Genomic DNA, 27,932 nt, shown 5'->3' with positions numbered 1-27,932 from the left:
CATTAAATTCTGAGATCTAATATAGATAAAGGGTATCATTCCTATAGTTCATGCCATTGGGGTATTTTGTATCCAGTTTGATAATCCAAAATAACTCTTAGGAGGAGTTTTTTCCTCCAATCCCCTCCTCTAATAGGAATATCCACTTTTTTTCTTTCCCAAAGTCTATACATGGCACAAAAAAGTGCTAAAAAAATCTGGCTTAGTTGTAAAGGTTTTTTTTAAATGTGCATGTTCCAAATGTACCATGTGCCAGTATACATTGCAAACTCAAAAAATTGATGCAGCCAAAGATTTATTAATTGCAATACTATGTTGTGTATTGCATATTTTGCAAAGAATGTAAAATTAAATACATTGGCTGCACAATACGCAAATTAAAGAAAAGGATGGCAGAACATGTCACCAACATCAAAAATAAAAAATGCATCCTATTCAGGAGCTTGCAAACATTTTGTAGAGAGACATAATGGGGAATTAAATAATTTTTCTTTCTATGGGTTAGAAAAAGTGGATATTCTTATTAGAGGAGGGGATTGGAGGAAAAAACTCCTCCTGAGGCTATGTGCCCACGATGCAGAAAATTTCTGCATCTCCCTGGCAGAAAAAACGCATGCAGATTGTGCATGCGTTTTTCCTGCAGAATACATGCGGATTCACATGCGTTTCCGCATGCAGATTGACAAGCGCTTTCCAGGCGATAGCATCACTTGGAAAGTGCTTGACAACTAGGTCACACTGTATAAATCCATGCAAACAGCATGGATTTATACAGTGTGAACCGTAAAAATTAAAACGAATAAAGCTATACTCACCCCCGAGGCCCCGACGTGGCTGCAGCACTCGTTCCTGTCTGGTTCCTGGATGCCGGCATATCGCGAGACAGAGCGGTGAAGGGCCTGCGGTCACATGACTGTGACGTCACCGCAGGTCCTCAAGCGATGCCGGCATTCAGAGAGAAGCCTTCGGAAAGGTGAGTATAAACTTTATTTTATTCTTTTTTTACAGGTACAATGGTACCCAGGTCTGGATGAGAGTCTTCTCTCCTCCAGAACTGGGTACCATCCGCACATAGAGACGCATAGAAGCCGCTTGTACAAATGTTACAGTCGCGGTTTCTATGCGTCTCAATGCAAGTCAATGGCGGGAGTTCCGCTGCGCTTCCGCAAAATTAAATGACATGCTGCGGATTTTTGTACGCAGCATAAACGCTGCGGAAAAATCCGCAGCATGTGCATAGAACATGCGGAATCCCCTTGGGGACCATGGGGTGCGGATTACCTAGCGTTTCACAAGCGTTTACGCTGCGGAAATTCCGCAGCATAAACGCTTGGAAAGAGTTATTTTGGATAATCAAACTGGATACAAAATACCCCAATGGCATGAACTATAGGAATGATACCCTTTTATCTATATTAGATCTCAGAGAATTTAATGTCGGGTTTTTTTTTGTTCTTTCTTTTTCTCTGGCTTTCTTGGATTTAGCCTTGTGATTATGCTGATTATTCTCAAGTGTGATTGATTGCTAACATATGTGTTTATTGATCAACGGTTGGTCACTATTTGTTTTTATACCATGTATCATAAGGAATCTGTATCTCAGTGAATAAGGGCTTTTGCCAGAAACGCGTTGAGATGTATCCCCAACCTGTATGATCTTTTAATTATTTTCTAATAAATTGAAGATTTTAATTATTCTTGTGACAAACCAAATTTATTTTTCTTTTACAAATGCTAGTTTGTTTGTTAATATACAGACATAATTATATAGAGATAAAATTTATTATACATACAGTGCATTGTGAAAGTATTTCGCCCACTTGAACTTTTCTACCTTTTTGCCACATTTCTGGCTTCAAACAAATACATAATTCTAATTTTTTGGGGAAGAATCAACAAGTGGGACACAATTGTGAAGTGGAACAAAATTTATTGGATATTGTAAACTTTTTAAAAAAATTAAAAACTGAAAAGTGGGGCGTGCAGTATTATTCAGCCCCCTTGAGTTAATACTTTGTAAAGCCTCCTTTTGCTGCGATTACAGCGGCAAGTCGCTTGGGGTATGTCTCTATCAGCTTTGCACATAGAAATTATTACTTGCAAAACAGCTCGAGCTCAGTGGTTGGATGGAGGGCGTTGTGAACAGCAGTTTTCAGCTCCTTCCACAGATTCTCGATCGGATTCAGGTCTGGACTTTGACTTGGCCATTCTAACACCTGGATACGTTTATTTTTGAACCATTCCATTGTAGATTTTGCTTTATGTTTGGGATCACTGTCTTGTTGGAAGATAAATCTCCGTCCCAGTCTCAGGTCTTTTGCAGACTCCAACAGGTTTTCTTCCAGAATGGTCTTGTATTTGGCTCCGTCCATCTTCCCTGTCCCTGCTGAAGAAAAGCAGGCCCAAACCATGATGCTGCCACCACCATGTTTGACAGTGGGGATGGTGTTTTGAGGGTGATGAGCTGTGTTGCTTTTACGCCAAACATATCGTTTTGCATTGTGGCCAAAAAGTTTGATTTTGGTTTCATCTGACCAGAACACCTTATTCCACATGTTTGGTGTGTCTCCCAGGTGGCTTGTGGCAAACTTCAAATGAGACTTTTTATGGATATCTTTGAGAAATGGCTTTCTTCTTGCCATTCTTCCATAAAGGCCAGATTTGTGCAGTGTACGACTGATTGTTGTCCTATGGACAGACTCTCCCACCTCAGCTGTAGATCTCTGCAGTTCATCCAGAGTGATCATGGGCCTTTTCGCTGCATCTCTGATCAGTCTTCATGTTTGAGATGAAAGTTTAGAGGGACGGCCGGGTCTTGGTAGATTTGCAGTGGTCTGATACTCCTTCCATTTCAATATGATCGCTTGCACAGTGCTCCTTGAGATGTTTAAAACTTGGGAAATCTTTTTGTATCCAAATCCAGCTTTAAACTTTGCCACAACAGTAACTCGGACCTGCCTGGTGTGTTCCTTGGTCTTCATGATGCTCTCTGCACTTGAAACAGAACCCTGAGACTATCACAGAGCAGGTGCATTTATATGGAGACTTGATTACACACAGGTGCATTCTATTTATCATTACCAGTCATTTAGGACAACATTGGATCATTCAGAGATCCTCACTGAACTTCTGGAGTGAGTTTGCTGCACTGAAAGTAAAGGGGCCGAATAATATTGCACGCCCCACTTTTCAATTTTCAATTTTTTAAAAAAAAGTTTAAAATATCCAATAAATTTCGTTCCACTTCACGATTGTGTCCCACTTGTTGATTCTTCCCCAAAAAAATATAAAATTCTATCTTTGTTTGAAGCCAGAAATTTGGCAAAAGGTAGAAAAGTTCAAGGGGGCCAAATACTTTCACTATGTATGTATGCTTGCTTTGAAGAACCTAGAATATAAGACATATTTTCAGTTGTTTCACACTTTTTTGTTAAGTATATAATTCCACATGTGTTAATTGATAGTTTTGATGCCTTCAGTGTGAATGTACAATTTTCATAGTCATGAAAATACAGAACAATCTTTAAATGAGAAGGTGTGTCCAAACTTTTGGTCTGTACTGTGTATATATAATTTTATATACACTGCTCAAAAAAATAAAGGGAACGCTTAAACAACAGAATATAACTTCAAGTAAATCACACTTCTGTGAAATCAAACTGTCCACTTAGGAAGCAACACTGATTGACAATCAATTTCACATGCTGTTGTGCAAATGGAATAGACAATAGATGGAAATTATTGGCAATTATCAAGACACCCTCAATAAAGGAGTGGTTCTGCAGGTGGGGACTACAGACCACATCTCAGCACCAATGCTTTCTGGCTGATGTTTTGGTCACTTTTGAACGTTGGTTGTGCTTTCACACTCGTGGTAGCATGAGATGGACTCTACAACCCACAGAAGTTGCTCAGGTAGTGAAGCTCATCCAGGATGGCACATCAGTGCGAGCTGTGGCGAGAAGGTTTGCTGTGTCTGTCAGCGTAGTGTCCAGAGGATGGAGGCGCTACCTGCAGACAGACCAGTACACCAGGAGATGTGGATGGGGCCGTAGGAGGGCAACAACCCAGCAGCAGGACCGCTACCTCTGCCTTTGTGCAAGGAGGAACAGGAGGAGCACTGCCAGAGCCCTGCAAAATGACCTCCAGTAGGCCACAAATGTGCAAGTGTCTGCACAAACGGTTAGAAACCGACTCCATGAGGGTGGTATGAGGGCCCGACTTCCACAGATGGGGGTTGTGCTCACAGCCCAACACCGTGCAGGACTCTTGGCATTTGCCACAGAACACCAGGATAGGCAAAGTCGCCACTGGCGCACTGTGCTCTTCACAGATGAAAGCAGGTTCACACTGAGCACATGTGACAGAGTCTGGAGACACTGTGGAGAGCGATCTGCCTGCAACATCTTTCAGCGTGACCAGTTTGGCAGTGGGTCAGTAATGGTGTGGGGTGGCATTTCATTGGAGGGCCGTGCAGCCCTCCATGTGCTCGCCAGAGGTAGCCTGACTGCCATTAGGTACCGAGATGAGATCCTCAGACCCCTTGTGAGACCATATGCTGATGCGGTTGGCCCTGGGTTCCTCCTAATGCAGGACAATGCCAGACCTCATGTGGCTGGAGTGTGTCAGCAGTTCCTGCAAGATGAAGGCATTGAAGCTATGGACTGGCCCGCCCGTTCCCCAGACCTGAATCTGATTGAGCACATCTGGGACATCATGTCTCGCTCCATCCACCAACGTCACGTTGCACCACAGACTGTCCAGGAGTTGGCGGATGCTTTAGTCCTGATCTGGGAGGAGATCCCACAGGAGACCATCCGCAACCTCATCAGGAGCATGCCCAGGCGTTGTAGGGAGGTCATACAGGCACGTGGAGGCCAAACACAATACTGAGCCTCATTTTGACTTGTTTTAAGGACATTACATCAAAGTTGGATCAGCCTGTAGTGTGTTTTTCCACTTTAATTTTGGGGGTGACTCCAAATCCAGGCCTCCATTGGTTAATAAATTTGATTTCCATTGATGATTTTTGTGTGATTTAGTTGTCAGCACATTCAACTTTGTTCTGCACAAAGTTTTCAATGAGAATATTTCATTCATTCAGATCTAGGATGTGTTATTTGAGTGTTCCCTTTATTTTTTTTAGCAATCAATATATATATATATATATATATATATATATATATATATATATATATATATATATATATATGTTTTTTTAATATGTTAGAGACATCTATGTATTCGATTAGGCTGTCACACATTTTCTGTCTTTAGCTCACTACATCAGGGCATAACAGGGAAAGTAAGGGACAGCCTGTGAGCGGCAGTTACAGTACATGATTTGGAAAAGTGGCATCACTGCCGGATCGTTGCCTCCCTGATAATGCGTCGTAAGCCAGTGTACACACCATTGCTTCATCAGCGCAGTGTACATGTTCAACGAGGTGGCAGCAGCATCTAAATAATTAACAGGGGTGATCGGAGCTTGCGCCATCTGTTGTTACAGGCAGATGTCAGCTAAATAACCATACCATCCTCCTGAATCCACCAGGACAGTCCCACATTTGGGTTGCGGTTCTGTTGTTTCAGGAGGTCAGGATTAGTAATGAGCGAGCATGGTCGTTACTCGAGATTTACGAGCATGCTCGGGTGTTATGTTTGAGTCACTCCATGTGCATGATTTGCGACTGTTTGACAGCTTTAATTCATATGAGGAATGCTTGTTTGTTAGGCTTTCCTCACATGTATTAAAGCTGTTAAACAGTCGCAAGTCATGAGCACTGAGTGACTCAAACATAACACCCGAGCATGCTGAATATACTTGGAAAACACCTGAGAATGCTCGCCGAAAGGGTTAACAGAATATACTTGCTCATCACTAGTCAGGATATGTCCAGGGAACACCGTTATGGATGAATACAAAGGTGGATCAGACAACAAACAGATGCACACTATGTAGTTTAGCTGAAAGACTCAAGATCCTGGCTATCAAGCCGCATTCTGGTTCCAGAAACTTAATATTCCAAATGTAAACCCATAATAAAATTTGGAGTCACAGATTTTACTGTGGAAATTACATTAAGAATTTTTTTTTAATTTGAGTCAGTTTCACTGTCTTTTCCACATTCCACCACAAGATGGCGTCCGAAAAGTTGTTTATGGAGCGGCCATCTTTATACACCTCGGATGGGGTGGACCAAGATGGCGGTGCCTGTTTCACCGGAAGCCGGAACATTAACAGGAAGTGTCCGAGAAGATTCCACATCGATGGCTCCCTGTGTGTGTTACGTGCTGCTCCTGTCTGTGCTGCTGGCGGCGGCCGTGTCTCCGGGCCGGGGTGAGAAGTAACAGCCGTTATATCTATTACTGCAGGGACTGATTGGCGGTGGGGGCACTTCCGGTCTGGGGTCTCTTCACTTGTCACCCGGTCACTGCTGCCCTGTGATAGAGGCCGTGCACTAATATGGCTGCTGTAGTGCAGGCTAGTACTTCTATATGGCCAGTGCAAATGTTGCAGTCGGGCTGTATTGGGGCAGCTTTATAATGGGGAGTCAGTGTGGGTGTCCACTGTCCTAGCAGATGTCAGCTACTAAGATGGCCGCGCCTCGGAGGAGCCGGGCATCATTTATTGTATAAATAATTGTCCATTAGGACTTATTGTAAATCTGTGCGAGATTTACTTTTGCAAAACGTTGGCCCAAATCCATTTTTTGCATTTTTTTAAAGGGTTTGTTCACTCCCTTTTAAATAAAGAACCCCGCCTCCCCGATACGGGAGGACAGTACTTGTTATTGTATCTAGCGATGACTGTGCCAGGTTTCCCAGGGCTGCATGACCCTGTTATACCATGTGAGCGCTGCAGCCGATCATTGGCCGCTATTAGACTGCTGTGCTCTCGCTTCCCTCAGACGAATGTCGGACACGGATATCTCGGCAGTCCATTAGTGGCCGCCGACTGGATGTAGGGGGCTCGTGGTATAACAATGGGGCCCAGCTCTGACATCGCTGGAACGGCGACCATGTTTTCATTTTACAAGTGGTGTTACTTTTACTTAAAAAGGGGTTATCAGGTAGCGGCTAATAATTTAGTCACTTTTTTTTTGTCTTGCTGTATTCATTTACTTTTTTTTTTGGGACAGATTCTCCATAAACGGGGCACGTGACTGATGAATTTTGGGCAAAATGAAAAATGCTCTTTAACCTTTTTTGGAAACTCTTCAGCCACATTTTTCCCTACAGTGCACAAAAATTTGCAGGCGTACATAAATTTATTTGGCAGAGGACCAGTGTGTATTTGCATAAAAAGTGACTTTTTAAAAAAAGTCACCATTGATGAATCAGCCGCAAATATCTAGAAGACAAAATCATGGTGCCGAACGTATATCTAATCAAATAAAGAGAAAATAGACCTAACCCCGTCCACCCCCCCCCCTCCCTCAAAAACAAACGTTAAAAGAATAATTTGGTACAAAAATAATTAGTCCTCAAAAGGCAAAATTCAATAATATATCGGACTGCTCGTGTTATAACAGACCTCTTTAAGTTCAGACATATACTACACTCTTAAGGGGCCAATCATTTTTTTTGGAGGGGGGGGGGTCGAACTGGCATTAAAAAACAAAATAACACCTCACCTTTCCTCTTCCACCTCCTGTCCCATTGTTTCCCTTGGTCTCTACTTTCTTGTCCCTCTTGAGACACAGGAAATGCCACTGAGCCAATCACTGTCCACGGTGGTGACACGCCTCAGTCAGGGATTGGACAATCGGTTTATTCCTGTGTATCAAGAAGGATCAGGAAGGTGAGACCCAGGGAAGCATCGGTAGTGGAGCTGAAGAAGGTCAAGGAGATGAGTCTCTCTTCATGATCATCCTTTTAATGGCTCATGTATTACAGACCAACATGAGATGATATTGTGCCATTTTAGATGCCCTATTCTCCCCTAGTTGTCATCCGACCCGGATATCTACGATGGTCACCTAGACAATGAAGGAAGCCTTGACCATTTCTCCTTTCAAACACGACATTCAGATCCCTATGCCATATTTTTGGGATCAGTGAGAACTCCAGCAATTGGCAAGTTATCACTTATCCTGTAGGTAGGTATAACTTGCTAAGGCCACTTTCAGTATTCGGTCAGTATTTTACATCAGTATTTTTAAGCCAAAACCAGGAGTGGAACAGTCAGGAGAAAAGTATAATAGAAACACGTCACCACTTCTGTATTTATCACCCACTCCTGGTTTGGGCTACAAATACTGAGGTAAAATACTGACTAAATACGGAACATGTGAATGTGGCCTTAGACGGGAATAACTTAAAGGGGTTTTCTGCTGTCCTTCTAAAATATCCCAAAGGCTTCCTAAAATCTGCTGTACCCATTGACTGACGTTCCAGCACCGCCTCTCTAGTCTTTGTTTACATGGCTGGAGAGGTGATTTCATGTACAGCTTGGGACTTTGGTCTCAGTGATTGGCTGCAGTGGTCACGTACTGTAGACGCGAAATCACCTGTGTAAACCAATACTAGGAAGCAGATCTGGAGCGTCTGTCATTGAGAGAAACTGCTGTTGTTATTTTCGACCCCCTGAAGCTTTTTGAAACTTTAGCATCAAAGCGGCAAAACCCTTTTAAGGCGTAAGCGGGCCTGGTCATTAATGGGTTAATTTATAACTACCTATGTACTATGTATATGTAAATGCTTATGTTGCGTTAAACCAGTTTTTGAGGTGTGCTCTGCTGACTGTAGTAATAGGTTTTCTCCTCCCTTCTAAATTTTTAATGAGTCAAGTAATGAAGTAGCTGACAACAATAGTGATGTGGCTGAGACTGTGGCCACCACCGGCAAGCCAAGGGCCACATGGTTTTATTTAATAGTCGTGCGGCCATTGATCTGTCACAGGTGAGCGGAGTGTTCTGCCGGACCCTGATCGTCAATATAGCAAGGTGATCGGTAATATGATCGCTCGGTCCCCAGACAATCATCCTTAGTCTACACAGGAAAGTGCTGATGAGCAGTAATGCTCATACAGACTGCTAACAAGCTGTGCAATGGGTTATTTTATAGGAAATATATTAGTAGTTTCTTCAAAGGGTTGTCCAGGCTTGTAGTTCAAGTCTGCAGTGACTCTATGTGACTGCAGACTTGTAAATCCTCACAGTGCGCGCATGTCATGTGACCGCAAGTATGCGATTTGCATATTTTTGGCCACATTCTGACTACAGAGATCTATTTTCATTTCTCTTGTATTGAACAAGGTCACGCACATCTAATAGACATGTGACGCGTTCATGCAATTTGAATACTTGCTGTCACAATGCAGAATCCTGACAGCGGGCACACTGCGCACTTTGAGGATTCACAAGTCTGCAGTCACACTCCAAGCCTGAACAACCCTTTTGGAGGAAACCTGTCTGCAAGAAAAAAAAAAGTTATATACTTGCAGCGATAGTGGTGATCTGCAGATAAATACTGTGTCACGTGCGACTACAGGGGGAAAATATATGGTCTCTGCTGCCGCTGGCTTCCAGTCATTGAGGCGGGGCTGGGAGCCGGCTCCCTGACTGACAGCTGGCACTGTGTGTGTGGAGCAGGATGTCAGTCAGGGTGCAGGGTGAGAGATGGCAGCACTCACTGATCACTGCCCCGAGATCTGGAAGCAAGAGGCTGCAGAGAGAATAAAACCTAATTTTCTTCCTTGACTTAGTGATAGAATTTATACTGACCTGTCCTGATATCCCTTCAATTTGTAAACATTTATATTACTTTTATATTATAGGGCCATATAGTAAACTCTTTATAGAAATTGCCTAACGGGAATCAGTGTCCTACCTGTCTGATGCAAATGATCACATTTCATATTAATATTTGTAAACTGTACCAGAAACATGGACTGATTCTGTATTGTTGTCCACATTTTGTGATACGGATACCATTACATGCAGTATGGGCATTGACACTCCAAAAACGCTGGCACACCAGTTGCTCCAAGCCTTAGGCCGGGGTGACACGAAAGTATAAAAAAAATCATTCCGATTTTAATCCAGAAAAGTGGGATGATTTTTTTTTTCTCACTTGTCGACTGTGTGCACTGTTCACAAAAAAAGAACTTTCTTTTGCAGGTGCACCCTATTTGCATCTTACCATAATATATATTACCACCATAGTGTGACTGAATGATACCATCATACCCTGACCACATATTACCACCATCGTGTGACTGAATGATACCACCATACAGTGACCAGATCTTACCACCATAGTGTGACTGAATGATACCACCATACCCTGACCACATATTACCACCATAGTGTGACTGAATGATACCACCATACCCTGACCACATATTACCACCATAGTGTGACTGAATGATACCACCATACCCTGACCACATATTACCACCATAGTGTGACTGAATGATACCACCATACCCTGACCACATATTACCACCATAGTGTGACTGAATGATACCACCATACCCTGACCACATATTACCACCATAGTGTGACTGAATGATACCACCATACCCTGACCACATATTACCACCATAGTGTGACTGAATGATACCACCATACCCTGACCACATATTACCACCATAGTGTGACTGAATGATACCACCATACCCTGACCACATATTACCACCATAGTGTGACTGAATGATACCACCATACCCTGACCACATATTACCACCATAGTGTGACTGAATGATACCACCATACCCTGACCACATATTACCACCATAGTGTGACTGAATGATACCACCATACCCTGACCACATATTACCACCATAGTGTGACTGAATGATACCACCATACCCTGACCACATATTACCACCATAGTGTGACTGAATGATACCACCATACCCTGACCACATATTACCACCATAGTGTGACTGAATGATACCACCATACCCTGACCACATATTACCACCATAGTGTGACTGAATGATACCACCATACCCTGACCACATGATACCACCATACCCTGACCACATATTACCACCATAGTGTGACTGAATGATACCACCATACCCTGACCACATATTACCACCATAGTGTGACTGAATGATACCACCATACCCTGACCACATATTACCACCATAGTGTGACTGAATGATACCACCATACCCTGACCACATATTACCACCATAGTGTGACTGAATGATACCACCATACCCTGACCACATATTACCACCATAGTGTGACTGAATGATACCACCATACCCTGACCACATATTACCACCATAGTGTGACTGAATGATACCACCATACCCTGACCACATATTACCACCATAGTGTGACTGAATGATACCACCATACCCTGACCACATATTACCACCATAGTGTGACTGAATGATACCACCATACCCTGACCACATATTACCACCATAGTGTGACTGAATGATACCACCATACCCTGACCACATATTACCACCATAGTGTGACTGAATGATACCACCATACCCTGACCACATATTACCACCATAGTGTGACTGAATGATACCACCATACCCTGACCACATATTACCACCATAGTGTGACTGAATGATGCCACCATACCCTGACCATATAATACCACCATAGTTATATTCAATGGGAAAAATGAGTGGTTAATAACGGGCACTGCCAGATGAACCACGAATGACCGATAAAGAAAACTGAGCTTTCATTTCAGACGAGTTTCGGAGTTGGTACAACTCCTTCAGGTATATTTAAACAAGATATTACCTCTGACCTTTTATAGTGGTCAGTGGTGATGTCTTACTCGAGGTTTTGCATATAATGATACACATTTGAAAACCATATCAGCCACAAAATAAATGTCAATATTGTCTATTCACTAGCTTCTGGAAACGATTAGGGATAGACACAGATTATTGGGATCCCTTTGATGTTTCAACTGATATTATTACCATAGTGTGACTGAAAACTAACGCCAAATTAGGACCAGATACTATCACTGTAGTGTGACTGAATGATACTCTCCCTCAGGACTCTCCCTCAGACTCTCCCTCAGACTCTCCCTCAGTCTCTCCCTCAGTCTCTCCCTCAGTCTCTCCCTCAGTCTCTCCCTCAGTCTCTCCCTCAGTCTCTCCCTCAGTCTCTCCCTCAGTCTCTCCCTCAGTCTCTCCCTCAGTCTCTCCCTCAGTCTCTCCCAGCCTCCCTGTGTATTTGGACCTGATAAATGTAAAACATAGGCTTTTATGAGGCTTTACTGACCCAATACTAGTAACAAGCAGCGAAAAAGGAGAAATTGACCAAAAAATCGATTACAAGGAATTTTTCAAATTTCTCACTATTTTTGAAAGGGAAACTAGATCACAAAATATTATAATTTTCACCATAGGGACTTGACAGGTCTTTACATTTTTATGTTCTGTCTATAGAGGAAACTATTTGTTTACAATGTTGTGGATTTGTTACTGAACAGTGTCTTAAGTTTTCATATATTCTCGTTTTTTATTAATCAGCCGTACCTGTAGATGATTCAGCGAAAAATGGAGAGGTGGGCCAACCAGACCCTCCGAAAGATGACAAGCCGAAATTGAAGAATGATGTGGAGAATTCTGTGCCGGAGGAGCAAAAAAAAGCCCTACCTAAGGGCCAGCCTGAAACAGAGCCGAAAATTGTGGACAAAGGACAAGAACTTGCAGAGTCTGATCCAGGGAAGACTCAGGATGGGAAACAGCCTTCAGAAGAACAGGACCAGCAGGGGGGACAGACCAAAGAGGAAGAACTCAAGAAAGGGGAACAAGATGGAATGAAGAAGACTAATGAGGAGGTGCACTCTGAAGACAGTAATGCCAATAAGGCACAAGACACGAAGGCTGATGAGGGGGCGCAGTCTCAAGATGGTAATGCCAATAAGGCACAAGACACAAAGGCTGGTGAGGGGGCGCAGTCTCAAGATGTTAATGCCAATAAGGCACAAGACACAAAGGCTGGTGAGGGGGCGCAGTCTCAAGATGTTAATGCCAATAAGGCACAAGACACAAAGGCTGGTGAGGGGGCGCAGTCTCAAGTTGGTAATGGCAATAAGGCACAAGACACAAAGGCTGGTGAGGGGGCGCAGTCTCAAGATGGTAATGCCAATAAGGCACAAGACACAAAGGCTGGTGAGGGGGCACAGTCTCAAGTTGGTAATGCTAATAAGGCACAAGACAAGAACGCTGGTGAGGGGGTGCAGTCTCAAGATGGTAATGCCAATAAGGCACAAGACACAAAGGCTGGTGAGGGGGCACAGTCTCAAGTTGGCAATGCTAATAAGGCACAAGACGAGAACGCTGGTGAGGGGGCGCAGTCTCAAGAGGTTAATGTCAATAAGCCACAAGACAAGAAGGCTGGTGAGGGGTTGCAGCCTGAAGAAGATAATGAGAAAAAGTCTTCTTCTGATAACCTGCAGGAACAAGGACAGCCTAAAAAAGAGGAGGAACAAATAGATAATCAGAAGGAAGGGTCTGATGTGCAGGACTATGATGAAAAAGACAAAGATAATGAAGAAGAGCAAGATGAAGAAGGTATTCAAAGAAATGAAACTGATGAGAATGAAGAATTAGAATCTAATGGGGATAATGATGTTGATAATGGTGTTCTTAATGAAGAAAAAAATCCATCTCATGATAAGGAAAACTTTGGTCTTCAAGAGGAGTCAGAAAGCAGCCATTTCTTTGCCTATCTGGTTACGTCAGCCATCCTTGTTGCTGTACTGTACGTGGCTTATCACAACAAACGCAAGGTATATCATATAATCTGTTTTTTTTTTTGTTATTATATCATTGCTTTAAAGAGAACGTATCATTTTGAGAAAAATATAAATATGACAGTAGATAAAATAAGACTTTTCCCAAATATGTATCATTCTTAACCCCTTGGCATCACAGCCAGTTTTGACCTTTATGACGGAATCTTTTTTTAATGACTTTTTTATTGTCACGTTAAAGGAGCCATCATTTTTGTTTTTTTCGGAGACGTAGTCATATGACGGCTTGTTTGGGGTTTTTTTCAGATGAGTTTATCAGTTGCCTCATTTTGGAATGCATATAACAAATTAACAAACTTTTATTAACTCTTTATTGCAAAGGATTTAAACAAAACAGCAATTCTGTCACTTTTTTTTTTCTTTTTAAATTTTAAGCTATTTATTGTGCTGCACAAATAAACTTTATTGTGTGGGTCAGCACTAATTTGCAAAGCTAAATTTTTATGGTTTTGTGTATTTTTTCTTTCATTAATTTTGTACACTTATTACACTCTGAGAAAAAAAATTTGCTCCTGAATCACCATATTCTGAGAGCCATAAGTTTCACACTTTTCCATCAGGTATGAGGTCTTATTTTTTGGTATGAGGTCTTATTTTTTGCATGACAAGCTGCAGTTTTCATTGGTAATATTTTGTGGTACATGTGGCTTTTAGAATGAACGAACAAAACATCCATTCTATATTTTGTGTATTTTGCCTCCCATTCATCGTTCAACGTTCAGTATAATTGTTATGTTATTTTTATTTTGACGGTTGATACAATCACGACAATATGAAATTTATACTATTAGAGGTCTTTTTTACTTTTTGTTACTTTAGCAGAAGAAATTAATTTTATGTATCTTTTTGTCACCATATTGGACCTGGATGAGGGTTTTTCATGCAGCTGTACTTTTTGTTGGTACTGTTGTTTTTTACATACAACTTTTTTATTTTAAATTCTTTTTTTTGTAAGCAAGAACAAAAAACATAATTTTTTTTTTAGAGTCTATCATGTGGAATAATAAATATGTTAAGGGGGTTGTTTCCTTTCAAATTGAATTCATTCCCCTCTGCATTTTTCTTTTAAAAAACAAGACTACGCTACTATTCCGTGAACTCAACGGCTCTGAGGGGGATTCCAGTTTAGACTCCTCTCCGAGCCACTCAGCTCACTGATTGGCTTTTGACATGATGTCAGAACAGCAGCCCCTTTAGAAGAGATCCTGAACTTCATACAGAATATTATTTATCTGTATCAGTCACGCAATGAAAGTTCCCTGTGAAATTTGCAGCCAAGCTCAAACAGGAGGACGTACAGTTGAAACCAGAAGTTTACATACACTATATAAAAAGACACATATGAACGTTTTTCTCAATATCTGACATGAAATCAGAATAAACCTTTCCCGTTTTAGGTCAATTAGGATTACCATCATTTTTAATAATTGCCAAATGCCAGAATAATGAGAGAGCGAGAAAGTTTTAAGGCATTTTTATTACTTACTGCAAAGTCAAAAGTTTACATACATTTCATTACTATTTGGTACCATTGTCCTTAAACTGAATGACTTGGGTCAAACATTTGGGATATCTTTCCACAAGCTTCTCACAATAGTTGGTCGGAATTTGGGCCCATTCCTCCTGACAAAACTGGTGTAACTGATCCAGGTTTGTAGGTCGCCTTGCTCGCACCGGCCTTTTCAGCTTTGCCCATAAATTTTCAATAGGATTGAGATAAGGGCTTTGTGATGGCCACTCCAAAACATTGACTTTGTTATCCTTAAGCCACTTTGTTACCATTTTGGCAGTATGCTTCGGGTCATTGTCCATTTGGAAGACCCATTTCTGCCCAAGCTTTAACTTCCTGGCTGATGTCTTGAGATGTTGCTTCAGTATTGCCACATAATCTTCTTTTCTCATGATGCTGTCTATTTTGTGAAGTGCACCAGTCCCTCCTGCAGCAAAACAACTTCACAACATGATGCTGCCACCCTCATGTTTCACAGTTGGGATGGTGTTCTTAGGCTTCCAAGCTTCTCCCTTTCTCCTCCAAATGTAACAATGGTTATTATGCCTAAAAAGTTAAATTTTAGTTTCATTAGACGACAGGGCATTTCTCTAAAAATTAAGGTCTTTGTTCCTGTGTGCATTTGCAAACATTAATCTGGCTTTTTTATGGTACTTTTGGAGTAATGGCTTCTTCCTGGCAGAGTGGCATTTCAGCCCATGTTGATACAGTACTCGTTTCACTGTGAATATTGACTTAATCTTACCAGCTTCTGCCTTCATCTTCACAAGGTCTTTTGCTTATGTCCTTGGGTTGATATGCACATGTCGGACCAAAGCACGTTCATCTCTGGGACACAGAGCCCGTCTCCTTCCTGAGCGGTATGATGGCTGAACATTCCCATCTTATTTGTACTTGCGTATAATTGTTTGTACAGATGAACAAGGCACCTTCAGGTATCTTGAAATTGTACCCAAGGATGAGCCAGACTTGTGCAAGTCCACAATTCTCTTCCTGATATCTTGGCTGATTTCTTTAGACTTTCCCATGATGCTACACGAAGAAGCAGTGTGTTTCAGGTGTGCATTAAAATACATCCACAGGTGTGTCTCTAATTAACTCAGATGTTGCCAAAAAACACATGACATCATATGGGCAGTGCAGAATTGTTTAAAGGCATAGTAATCTTAGTGTCTGTAAACTTTTGACTTTGCAGTAAGTAAGAAAAATGCCTTAAAACATTCTCTCTCTCATTATTCTGGCATTTGGCAAATATTAAAAATAATGGTAATCCTAATTGACCTAAAACGGGAAAGGTTTATTCTGATGTCATGTCAGATATTGAGAAAAACATACATTTGTGTCTTTTTATATAGTGTATGGAAACTTCTGGTTTCAACTGTAGCTGCTTCTCACGGTTTATCCTTTGAGGAGGGTTCTGTTGCTTCTAAGTGGTTAATCTACAAGTGCAGGAGATAGCTTCTTCTACAGTGTCAAGCTGTGAGAACTTGACATAGCTATTTCTAAAGGGTTATACAACAGCAGGAGATTACTGCTTCTGAATGGTCAATTTGCCAGTGGAGAACACTGCTGTTTCCAAAGGGTTTTTCCTCTAGAAGAGGATATAGTTGCTTGCAAAGGGTTAATAAGCATGTATAGCCAGAGGGAGCGACTCCACAGTGAGCCAAAGGCTGTATCAAATCTTACCTTGTTGCCACTACAAATCAACCTCGCTTTACTTTTCTATAACAAGATCAAGCATTAAGTAAGACAGCACCGTGGATCTCTTGTGTTTCCACGCTGCACACTCGCTCTTTTCATTTCACAGTGGTATTTTTTACTGCTCAGAGTCAGGAAGTCTCCAAAGGCTACGTCACATTTAGTACTAAAATGTTTCCCGAAGTGTAATTTGTATTTTATTCCCTAAGTGATTAACTTGATGCCTGTTTTCTGCCGTTCTTAGATTATCGCTTTTGCACTTGAAGGAAGACGCGCCAGAGGTGGTAGGCGGCCAAATTCAGGGGAGTACCAGAGATTGGAGCATAAGGTGAGAGTGATGGGAATGTGTAGTGCAACAAATAATAAAGGGATTTTCTCAGAATCAACACTTATCACCTATCCACAGAAGAGATTATCAGTGTCCGATCCCTGGGACCTCATGATCATGAGAACAATGGCCCGTGTCTCCTGATTAAGTGGAGCAGTGGTTGATCACAGACGCTGCTGCTTTATTCCAAGTTTTGGAGATAGCCGTGTATAGTGTGATCGGTGGAGATCCTACCCTTAAGTATCAGATAGGTGGCATGGAGCACTCCTTAAAGAGTAGCTGTCGTTTTAATTTTCTTTTCCATATATCAATAATACACGTAAAAATGAGAAACTTTATAATCTAACTGGTCAGAAAATTTTGCTTTGTTCTCCTTCTTGACTGATTTTTCACTTTGTAAACTCTGTACTCCGTGAATATAGATTTTCCCATTACGGAGATGAGATTACAGTTGGTGCTCATAAAGTTCTATGGAGAACTGTAACTGCTAAGTCTCCAGTAGTACATGTTCAAAAATTATACACGACAGATCACACGTTCGCTCTGTCAACACCATTATAGTCTATGGCCACATATGCCCAAATCCCTTTTTGCGGGGGGGTTTTGATGTAAGCCCCAACGGGACCAATGAACAGGTGCCAAATCGCAATGTGAAAGCAGCCTTACTCCCCCAGTCAGAGGCCTCTAAAACAGCAAAATCAGATCTCATGCTTTGCAGTGATGAGGGGCAACACCCTGAATCACATGTCTGCAAATTGAGATTCTGATTGGGATTTTATCCCAAGTCATGTGGCAAGGCTCGTTAAAGGGTCAATATTATTGACTTTTAGTATTCCTGCTTCCAATAAGCGGGGCTAGAGTTCAAGTCCTCTTCCTTTCTGAAGAAACAATTTACATATTTAATTTCCCAGAGGAGCATTGTATGGCCTGTATATTTATGTTTCTGAGCATCCAACAGGCCCTGTGCAAAGGTTCCTGCCATAAGAGGTGCAAAGTCGAAAACATATTCCTTTAAGGCACTGTCTACTATAGAAAACCCGCTTTGAAGCCTTACTTGAGGCCATAATGCCACCTCATGATTTCTGTCAGAGTAAAGCAGTTCTGCACATTCACCCATAGAGGGTGCTGTACGCACTGAAGTTCATTGACCATAATAGAAAGCACAAGGCACCTTTTAGCCGCGTGGCACATTGTGAATATAGTGGGTACGGAAAGAATTCTGACCCTTTTTAAATTTTTCACTCTCTGTTTCATTGCAGTAATTTGGTAAATTCTTAAAAAGTTCATCTTTTTCTCATTAAAGTACACTCTTGCACCCCATCTTGACTGAAAAAAAAAACAGAAATGTAGAAATTTTTGCAAATTTATTAAAAAAGGAAAACTGAAATATCACATGGTTATAAGTATTCAGACCCTTTTCTCAGACACTCATATTTAAGTCTCATGCTGTCCATTTCCTTGTGATCCTCCTTGAGATGCTTCTACTTCTTCATTGGAGTCCAGCTGTGTTTAATTAAACTGATAGGACTTGATTTGGAAAAGCACACACCTGTCTATATAAGACCTCACAGCTCACAGTGCATGTCAGACCAAATGAGAATCATGAGCTCAAAGGAACTGCCCAAGGAGCTCAGAGACAGAATTGTGGCAAGGCACAGACCTGGCCAAGGTTACAAAAGAATTTCTGCATTACTCAAGGTTCCTAAGAGCACAGTGGCCTCCATAATCCTTAAATGGAAGAAGTTTGGGACCACCAGAAGTCTTCCTAGACCTGGCTGTCCAGCCAAACTGAGCAATCGTGGGAGAAGAGCCTTGGTGAGAGAGGTAAAGAAGAACCCCAAGATCACTGTGGCTGAGCTCCAGAGATGCAGTAGGGAAATGGGAGAAAGTTCCACAAAGTCAACTATCACTGCAGCCCTTCACCAGTCGGGCCTTTATGGCAGAGTGGCCCGCGGAAGCCTCTCCTCAGTGCAAGACATATGAAAGCCCGCATAGCGTATGCTCAAAAACACATGAAGGACTCCCAGACTATGAGAAATACGATTCTCTGGTCTGCTGAGACGAAGATAGAACTTTTTGGCGATAATTCTAAGCGGTATGGGTGGAGAAAACCAGGCCCTGCTCATCACCTGCCCAATACAATCCCAACAGTGAAACATGGTGGTGGCAGCTTCATGCTATGGGGGTGTTTTTCAGCTGCAGGGACAGGACGACTGGTTGCAATTGAAGGAAACATGAATGCGGCTAAGTACAGAGATATCCTGGACGAAAACCTCTTCCAGAGTGCTCTGGACCTCAGACTTGGCCGAAGGTTCACCTTCCAACAAGACAATGACCCTAAACACACAGCTAAAATAACAAAGGAGTGGCTTCCGAACAACTCTGTGACCATTCTTGACTGGCCCAGCCAGAGCCCTGACCTAAACCCAATTGAGCATCTCTGGAGAGACCTGAAAATGGCTGTCCACCAACGTTCACCATCCAACCTGACTGAACTGGAGAGGATCTGCAAGGAAGAATGGCAGAGGATCCCCAAATCCAGGTGTGAAAAACTTGTTTCATCATTCCCAAGAAGACTCATGGCTGTACTAGCTCAAAAGGGGGCTTCTACTCAATACTGAGCAAAGGGTCTAAATACTTATGACCATGTGATATTTCAGTTTTTCTTTTTTAATAAATTTGCAAAAATTTCTACATTTGTTTTTTTTTTCAATCAAGATGGGGTGCAGAGTGTACCTTAAAGAAGTTGTCCACTACTTTATCCCCCCGGGGCCCCTAAGACTTCTTGTAAATACCTTCCGTTGCAGATAATGCCTCTGAGCGGCGCTATCGCTGGCCACTCACAGGCATCACGTGACCCCGCGCTGACGTAACGACAAGTGAGGCGTGACTCAGCGCTGGGGTCCCCGCGGTGACTGCTGGGCTGTGGGCGGGGTTACCCCCCACGTCACACCCAGCATCCACCTCGCGCTTTCCCAATGATTGGGGAGAGGCAGAGCGCGCTTTGGATGCCGGGTGTGACGCAGGGGGTAACCCTGTCCACAGCCTGGCATCCACCGTGGAACTAGGAAGATAAAGACCCCCGGATGCTGCCAGCATTTGTCGTGACATCAGCGGATGTCAGAGCCGGCTGCAGCCGCAGGTCACATGATGCCTGTGAGCGGTCAGTGATAGCGCCGCTCACAGCTATTATCAGCAACAGAAGGTATTTACAAGAAGTCTTAGGGGCCCCGAGGGGATATATGGGGGGGGGGGAAGGGATATAAAGTAGTGGACAACCCCTTTAATGAGAAAAAAAATGAACTTTTTAGAATTTACTGAATGGCTGCAATGAAACAAAGAGTGAAAAATGTAAAGGGGTCTGAATACTTTCCGTATATTGTATTACATTGTAAGGCCAAATACATGAAGCCTAATAACTTTTGTACTTTATTTTTCAGATTTGACCCACCTGCTGCCTTCAGTACAACATGTCAGCCCGGATCTTGCCATGCAGAATTGTCACAGCTAACACTCCACTTATGTATGCCAGTGATTACAGCACTCAGTGCCACCCTAGTTTTATCGTTTACCCACCTGTGTACTTCTAGACCCTTCTTTGGGAGAGAAGCGGTCGCTATCTGTGGTAGATCACTCTTGAGCTGTATTTGCACATTCACAAATCTCTCACTAGATCTGTCTGGACTAATTGGGAATGATTTTCACAATCAGAGTAAATGCTGTATGGGAAATGTAATATTCCAACCCTTTTGTGGCACTGGAATTAATTCTATTAACTATTTTCTACAAGGATTGATAAAATCACACACAAATGCAAGGACCCCACCCATACACATCAGATTAAAGTCTGCAGATCTTCTGATATGTATGAGGGCCTCCTGACACTTCCCCCAAAATATAATGAAGGATCAGACAGCTAAAATGTAATCATCCGGTCCTTGTGTTCTTAGGGAAGATAAGCCGCTGCCAATGATTATGTGGCAGCGGCTTACTCCTTTCTCCCTAATGAGAACACGAGTAGTCGACCGAACCGAACGTTCACATATATGGTGGGGTTGGGAGAGAGAACTGCTAGGGAAATTCTCATTTTCTGTCACGTGGTTACACGTCCTAATTACCTGTGGTCATAATTATATCCATCCACTGGGTGGCAACTGATGGTGACCCCATCAGAGCTCCCTTAGCTGTTGTGACTCTCGCCTTGTTTTTTCTGGTTACACAGCATTCAGACTGGTGCCCATACATATTACTGCAGTACCAGACAGATTTTCCAGTTGTAATGATGGTTATCACCCTCCTTGTACGGTACAGTTATGGTAAAGCAATGGCTTCATACGATTTTAAACAGACCGACAGAAGAGGGCACCTCAAGGACTTGTATTTGTTCTTTGCCGGTAATGGTTTACATGTATTATAGAGAGAAGTTGTGCTATATGATATAACAGTTTTCGAAAGATATCCGTGGTGAAATCCGCCATATAACTTGACATGCCATGGAATTGAAATCCCCATCATTGTTCAATTTCTGTTGTGGATTTTTTCCAGTGTGTGGATGACTTTTTGGAAACTCTTAAGGCTTTTCACACATTAGATATTTAATCCCTTAGTGACAACTATCTATTTCGACACCTCTGACAGCAGCTTATCTCTTGGAGAACAAAAGGATTGACCACTGAAGCCCAGATCCTTCTCTCCCCCAATATCATCTGTTGGGGGGTGAGTCAGTAGTACCCCATATTCGTTAGCCTACTTTCGTCTAATGGTTTTGCGGTGCTTCAATCCACAATGCTGCTACTGTAACTTGTAACGGAAATCCACTATGACCCAGGTGGGTACGTAGTATCATTAGCCCCAGATGGCCCGATGTCGTGCATCTATCTCCTGGTGGGTGCAGACTTTACACCCTTTTTTTTTAGGTGCAATGTTCCCTCTGGTATTCGTTCACCCCAGGTACTTCTATATTGCTTAGGGCTGAGTTGGCCCCATTACTGTCCCGTTGTTTATAAGGAGGGTTGGACAGATTTGCTATGTAGGTTAAATTATATTCGGACCTATGAACAACTCAAGCCATTGCTGGCCTTTGTCGACCTTGGTGCTTGACCTGCCTCACTGAGCACCATGGCAAATGTGGTCCAGCGGCAGCTTGACTTTTCATGCCGGTTTCGCACATCTGACATTCAGTGACCGAGTACAGACAGCAATGTCCGGACCAGTGATGGGTCTCCTGACTGAACTCAGTAGCCTCATAGGTATCAAACAAGGCTGTTGAGTTTGGGTCAGTAGATCCACAGCCTTTCAGGACATCATGAATGTTGGAGGTATGAAACGGCCCTAATAGGAACAGAATTTAGAATGGTGTTTTGCACTATGTAAAAAGATTGAATTCGGTATACACCTGTTCATTATGTGGTAGATTAATGTGTCATAACATGGCGGCTTTCACTAAAATAAATTATTTTGCATATTACTAGGTGGTTTTAGTTCAGCTTAGAGAATTATATGACCATAATCTGTATAAAAATACACGTATGAGACCGTTTGTGGAACGGGAGGCCAGCTACTTGAGGTTTTTACTGTGGTTTTGTTGCAGACGTTTATTTAGAAGACGGTTCGAGCAGAAGACCCTCCTTTATGAAGTCCCTATGCCCTGATAGGGAATGTAAAATTAGTTTTTTACTGCTGAAATATTCCGTTATTGGCGAAACCATCTTATTCTCTTCAATGTGATATTGTTTTACTTTTTTTTTAGTTGTCCAATCTATTATCATTCACTTCAACGCAATGTTTTTAGTGAATGTCAGAACTGAAAAATATGGGAGTGAAGTGTCCCCCAGACATATTAGAGTAAAAGAATTGGACATTTCCCATAAAAGAAATAAACCAGCTCACCTGGACGGCTAATGGCATGTGGAAGCACGGAAATGTGTGACCATGTCTAAAGAAAGGGTGAAACCAGCTTGTCAAATGCAAAAAATACTTTTGAAGAATAAAGTGTTTTTGCATTTGAGAAGCTGGATTCACCCTTTCAGTGGACAGCGCCGCCAGTATGCATGATGGTGGGTGAGCGGCACTGATGACGTCATTTGCACATACCTGCCCGGTTGCGTGCATGATTGGCAGGCATTGTGCACGTCCTGTTTTCATAAATACGACCTGCTGATTATGCACGCTTCCTGGGCGGTATGTGCACTCGAGACGTCATGTGTAAGTGAGCCAACCATTGGAGAAAGCTATAGTCAGCTTCACTATGAATACTACATATGGAAATCCCTGAATAATATGTAATAATAATAATAAAATGGCTTCCAAAAGTAAACTAAAGACTAGCCCCAGAAAGCTGATCTTGGACTCCACAGCATGAGGATATGGAATAGTAATTATTCTTTGTACTGACATGTCTTGCCGTGTAGATTGCTCTTGATGGGATGTGATAATAGAAACATTAGGGTCCTTTTACACAGGCAGTTATCGGCAATTATCACATGGCAGTATACAGTACAACAAGATGATCCGCCCGTTGTTGTCGGCAGCACATTTCCAATCTAGACGGGGAGATGTGCTGCCGACAACAATGCTTCTTAGGTTCTCAGAAAAGATGCGATCAGCCAACTAATGAGCGCTTGCTCATTAGTCCACTCATCGCCGCACTTTTACATGGGCCAAAGATTGGGGAAGGACTTTTTTTTTGCTTTTTCAGACAATTATCAGGCCATGTCTTTGTACATTTAAAGAATGTATCTCCTTGTCTAAACTATAAAGCACGAACAGAATAATGTGATTTACAGAGCTAAATAATCGGACCAGTGCAATTTATAAGTTTATATATGTATTTATTTGTATTTTTCCTTTTGATAAAAAAAATCTTCCTTGACCATATTCCTAGGGAATAGATCCTCACACATTGCCATTAACGGGGTTGTCTCATCTTCTGCAGAAGCGCACGGCTTATTGGGCTTCCTGCTTCCACTTCTGCATAATTGATAGTTCGGACCAGCGTCGTAGTCATGCTGCTGGTCCGGGCTGTGCATGCCGGACCAGCGTCGTAGTCATGCTGCTGGTCCGGGCTGTGCATGCCGGACCAGCGTCGTAGTCATGCTGGTGGTCCGGGCTGTGCATGCCGGACCAGCGTCGTAGTCATGCTGGTGGTCCGGGCTGTGCATGCCGGACCAGCGTCGTAGTCATGCTGGTGGTCCGGGCTGTGCATGCCGGACCAGCGTCGTAGTCATGCTGGTGGTCCGGGCTGTGCATGCCGGACCAGCGTCGTAGTCATGCTGGTGGTCCGGGCTGTGCATGCCGGACCAGCGTCGTAGTCATGCTGGTGGTCCGGGCTGTGCATGCCGGACCAGCGTCGTAGTGATGCTGGTGGTCCGGGCTGTGCATGCCGGACCAGCGTCGTAGTCATGCTGGTGGTCCGGGCTGTGCAAGCCATTGTTGCTATATGAGCTTTCTTGTCTTTACAGCATCGGGGGAGCGCAGGAGCACTGAATCAGGACAAATTGGGTGCGATAAGCTTGCACCATCTACAGAACAGCGCTTACAATCTCTCTATAAAAAGCTTCTGAGCATGTTCGGCCACCGCTGTTAGAGTTCAGAGGTGGCTGGTAACCTTGGTGCCGAGTAGTGAACAATAAAATTAAGAATGGTGAAGATTGTTCATAACAAGTATATTGATAAGTTGCTTGTATTTTTTACAAGGATTACCCTTTCACAAATGTGAGAATAACCCTTTAATCAGTTCAGGCTTGTGCCGTGTACCACTGAATATATAATTGTGAGTTTCTAACCTGTATTGAAGCGATCACATACAAAGAGTCGTCTCCATAAAATAATGATGATTTTTGGTGCAGAGTTGTGTCCACCATGCAGCAGTGTCACATTATTCTTTAGCTATGGCTGCTACATGTAGAATAATATTTAGGGTTTTTTCCCCCTCCCAGGCTACTGTACAATACACATCTGAAAATACCAATTTATCAAATAGCATACTGTATACAGCTACTGAACTAGTAGGGACTGTTGGGAGATGAGAAGTCGGAGCTCAGAAGTAGTCAGCAGAATGATTGATAACATTTTGAGTAGGACAATTCGAAAGGGAGTGCCGTCCGATCTACCATCAACTATAGGAATGAGCTGAGGAGATTGTACATGTATCTTTGCTTAGGAGTCCAGTGGGTGGACCTAAATTTTGGACATCCTACTGGACTCCTAAATCCAAAATGAGTAGAGATACAGGTTATACTGAATATATTCAGACAAAAATTTTATATCAATCTGCTCAGCTCCTCATGATCTATAATTAGTGATGAGTGCAAGTGCTCGTTACTCGAGTTTGCCGAGGGTGCTCGGGTATGTGCTGAACATCGCGGGTGCTAGAGTGACATGTTCAGCCGCTGCTATTAGACAGCCCCAAAACATGCAGGGACTACCCGTGTTTGTTAGGCAATCCCCGCATGTTTTGTGGCTGTCTAATAGAGACTCGAACATGTCACTCGAGCACCCGCGATACTCAAGTGTATACCCGAGCACCCTCGGCAAACTGGAGTAACGAGCACTTACGCTCATCACTATCTACAGTTATATGAAAAAGTTTGGGCACCCCTATTAATCTTAAGCTTATTGTTTTATAAAAATTGGTGTTTTTGCAACAGCTATTTCAGTTTGATATATGTAATAACTGTTGGACACAGTAATGTTTCTGCCTTGAAATTAGGTTTATTGTACTAACAGAAAATGTGCAATCTGCATTCAAACAAAATTTGACAGGTGCATAAGTATGGGCACCTCACCAGAAAAGTGACATTAATATTTAGTAGATCCTCCATTTGCAAAAATAACAGCCTCTAGTCACTTCCTGTAGCTTTTAATGATTTCCTGGATGAAGGTATTTTTGACCATTCCTCTTTACAAAACAATTCCAGTTCAGTTAAGTTTGATGGTCGCCGAGCATGGACAGCCCTCTTCAAATGATCCCACAGATGTTCAATGATATTCAGGTCTGGGGACTGGGATGGCCATTCCAGAACATTGTAATTGTTCATCTGCATGAATGCCTGAGTAGATTTGGAGCGGTGTTTTGGATCATTGTCTTGCTGAAAGATCCATCCCCTGCGTAACTTCAACTTTGTCACTGATTCTTGAACATTATTGTCAAGAATCTGCTGATACTGAGTGGAATCCATGCGTCCCTCAACTTTAACAAGATTCCCGGTGCCGGCATTGGCCACACAGCCCCAAAGCATGATGGAACCTCCACCAAATTTTACTGTGGGTAGCAAGTGTTTTTCTTGGAATGCTGTATTTTTTTGCCGCCATGCATAACGCCTTTTTGTATGACCAAACAACTCAATCTTGGTTTCATCAGTCCACAGGACCTTCTTCCAAAAAGAAATTGGCTTCTCCAAATGTGCTTTTGCATACCTCAGCCGACTCTGTTTGTGGCGTGGTTGCAGAAACGGCTTCTTCCGCATCACTCTCCCATACAGCTTCTCCTTGTGCAAAGTGCATTGTATAGTTGACCGATGCACAGTGACACCATCTGCAGCAAGTTGTTGATGCTGCAGCTCTCTGGAGGTGGTCTGAGGATTGTCCCTTGACTGATCTCACCATTCTTCTTCTCTGCCTTTCTGATGTTTTTCTTGGCCTGCCACTTCTGGCCTTAACAAGAACTGTCCCTGTGTTCTTCCATTTCCTTACTATGTTCCTCACAGTGGAAACTGACAGATTAAATCTCTGAGACAGCTTTTTGTATCCTTCCCCTGAACAACTATGTTGAATAATCTTTGTTTTCAGATCATTTGACAGTTGTTTTGAGGAGCCCATGATGCCACTCTTAAGAGGAGATTCAATCAGGAGAACAACTTGCAAGTGGCCACTTTAAGTAGCTTTTCTCATGATTGCATACACCTGGCTATGAAGTTCAAAGCTCAATGAGGTTACAAAACCAAAAAAAGTGCTTTAGTAAGTCAGCAAAAAGTAGGTAGGAGTATTTAAAACAAGAAAATGATAAGGATGCCCATACTTTATGCACCTGTCAAATTTTGTTTGAATGCAGATTGCACATTTTCTGTTAGTACAATAAACCTCATTTGAAGGTAGAAACATTACTGTGTCCAACAGTTATTACATATATCAAACTGAAATAGCTGTTGCAAAAACACCAATTTTTATAAAACATTAAGCTTAAGATTAATAGGGGTGCCCAAACTTTTTCATATAACTATAATAATTAAAGACTAACATAAAAAACATTGCCTGATGTGGGAAATCTTAGCCACACTTTGCTTTACATTGTGGGCGCCCGACATTTCCAAAAACTCCATTTGTTTCCAGCTTCTACACTATTTTCCTCCACCGCTTCCGCCAATCTGTGATCACAATGTCATTTTTAGAAGCAACTCATATCTTCCTATGTAAAGGGATTCTGTCATTACAGGATGACTGTTCAAACCAAGCACAGGCGCTCGGTGCTTCACGTCAGAGTGAATTATTTAATTATAATAATAATACACCTTGCCACCTGCTTGATTTCCGTCTATATACAACCCCCCCCCCCCCTTCTTTGATTGACAGCTCTGGCTTCATAGGGCCAGAGCAGGGGGGAAGGTGTATATAAATGATTGGTCCCGCCATAGAGCA

General features: G+C 42.5%; 1 protein-coding gene across 1 annotated transcript; it reads left to right on the top strand.

The window, feature by feature from the left end:
* The first annotated feature begins 6,183 nt into the window (after positions 1-6,183).
* On the top strand, positions 6,184-25,695 carry LOC141166760 (uncharacterized). The gene is made up of 4 exons (XM_073653742.1): positions 6,184-6,340; positions 12,473-13,737; positions 17,214-17,297; positions 20,738-25,695. The coding sequence occupies exons 1-4, from the start codon at positions 6,190-6,192 to the stop codon at positions 20,741-20,743; spliced, it is 1,506 nt and encodes a 501-aa protein (XP_073509843.1). The 5' UTR covers positions 6,184-6,189; the 3' UTR covers positions 20,744-25,695.
* Positions 25,696-27,932: the final 2,237 nt, after the last annotated feature.

Source organism: Phyllobates terribilis, unplaced genomic scaffold (genome assembly GCF_046119375.1).
Source record: "Phyllobates terribilis strain yellow unplaced genomic scaffold, ASM4611937v1 Scaffold_11__3_contigs__length_659146591, whole genome shotgun sequence".
Classification (NCBI taxonomy): domain Eukaryota; kingdom Metazoa; phylum Chordata; class Amphibia; order Anura; family Dendrobatidae; genus Phyllobates; species Phyllobates terribilis.
The sequence above is the reverse complement of the archived record's forward strand: the minus strand, read 5'-3'. Positions and strand labels throughout refer to the sequence as shown.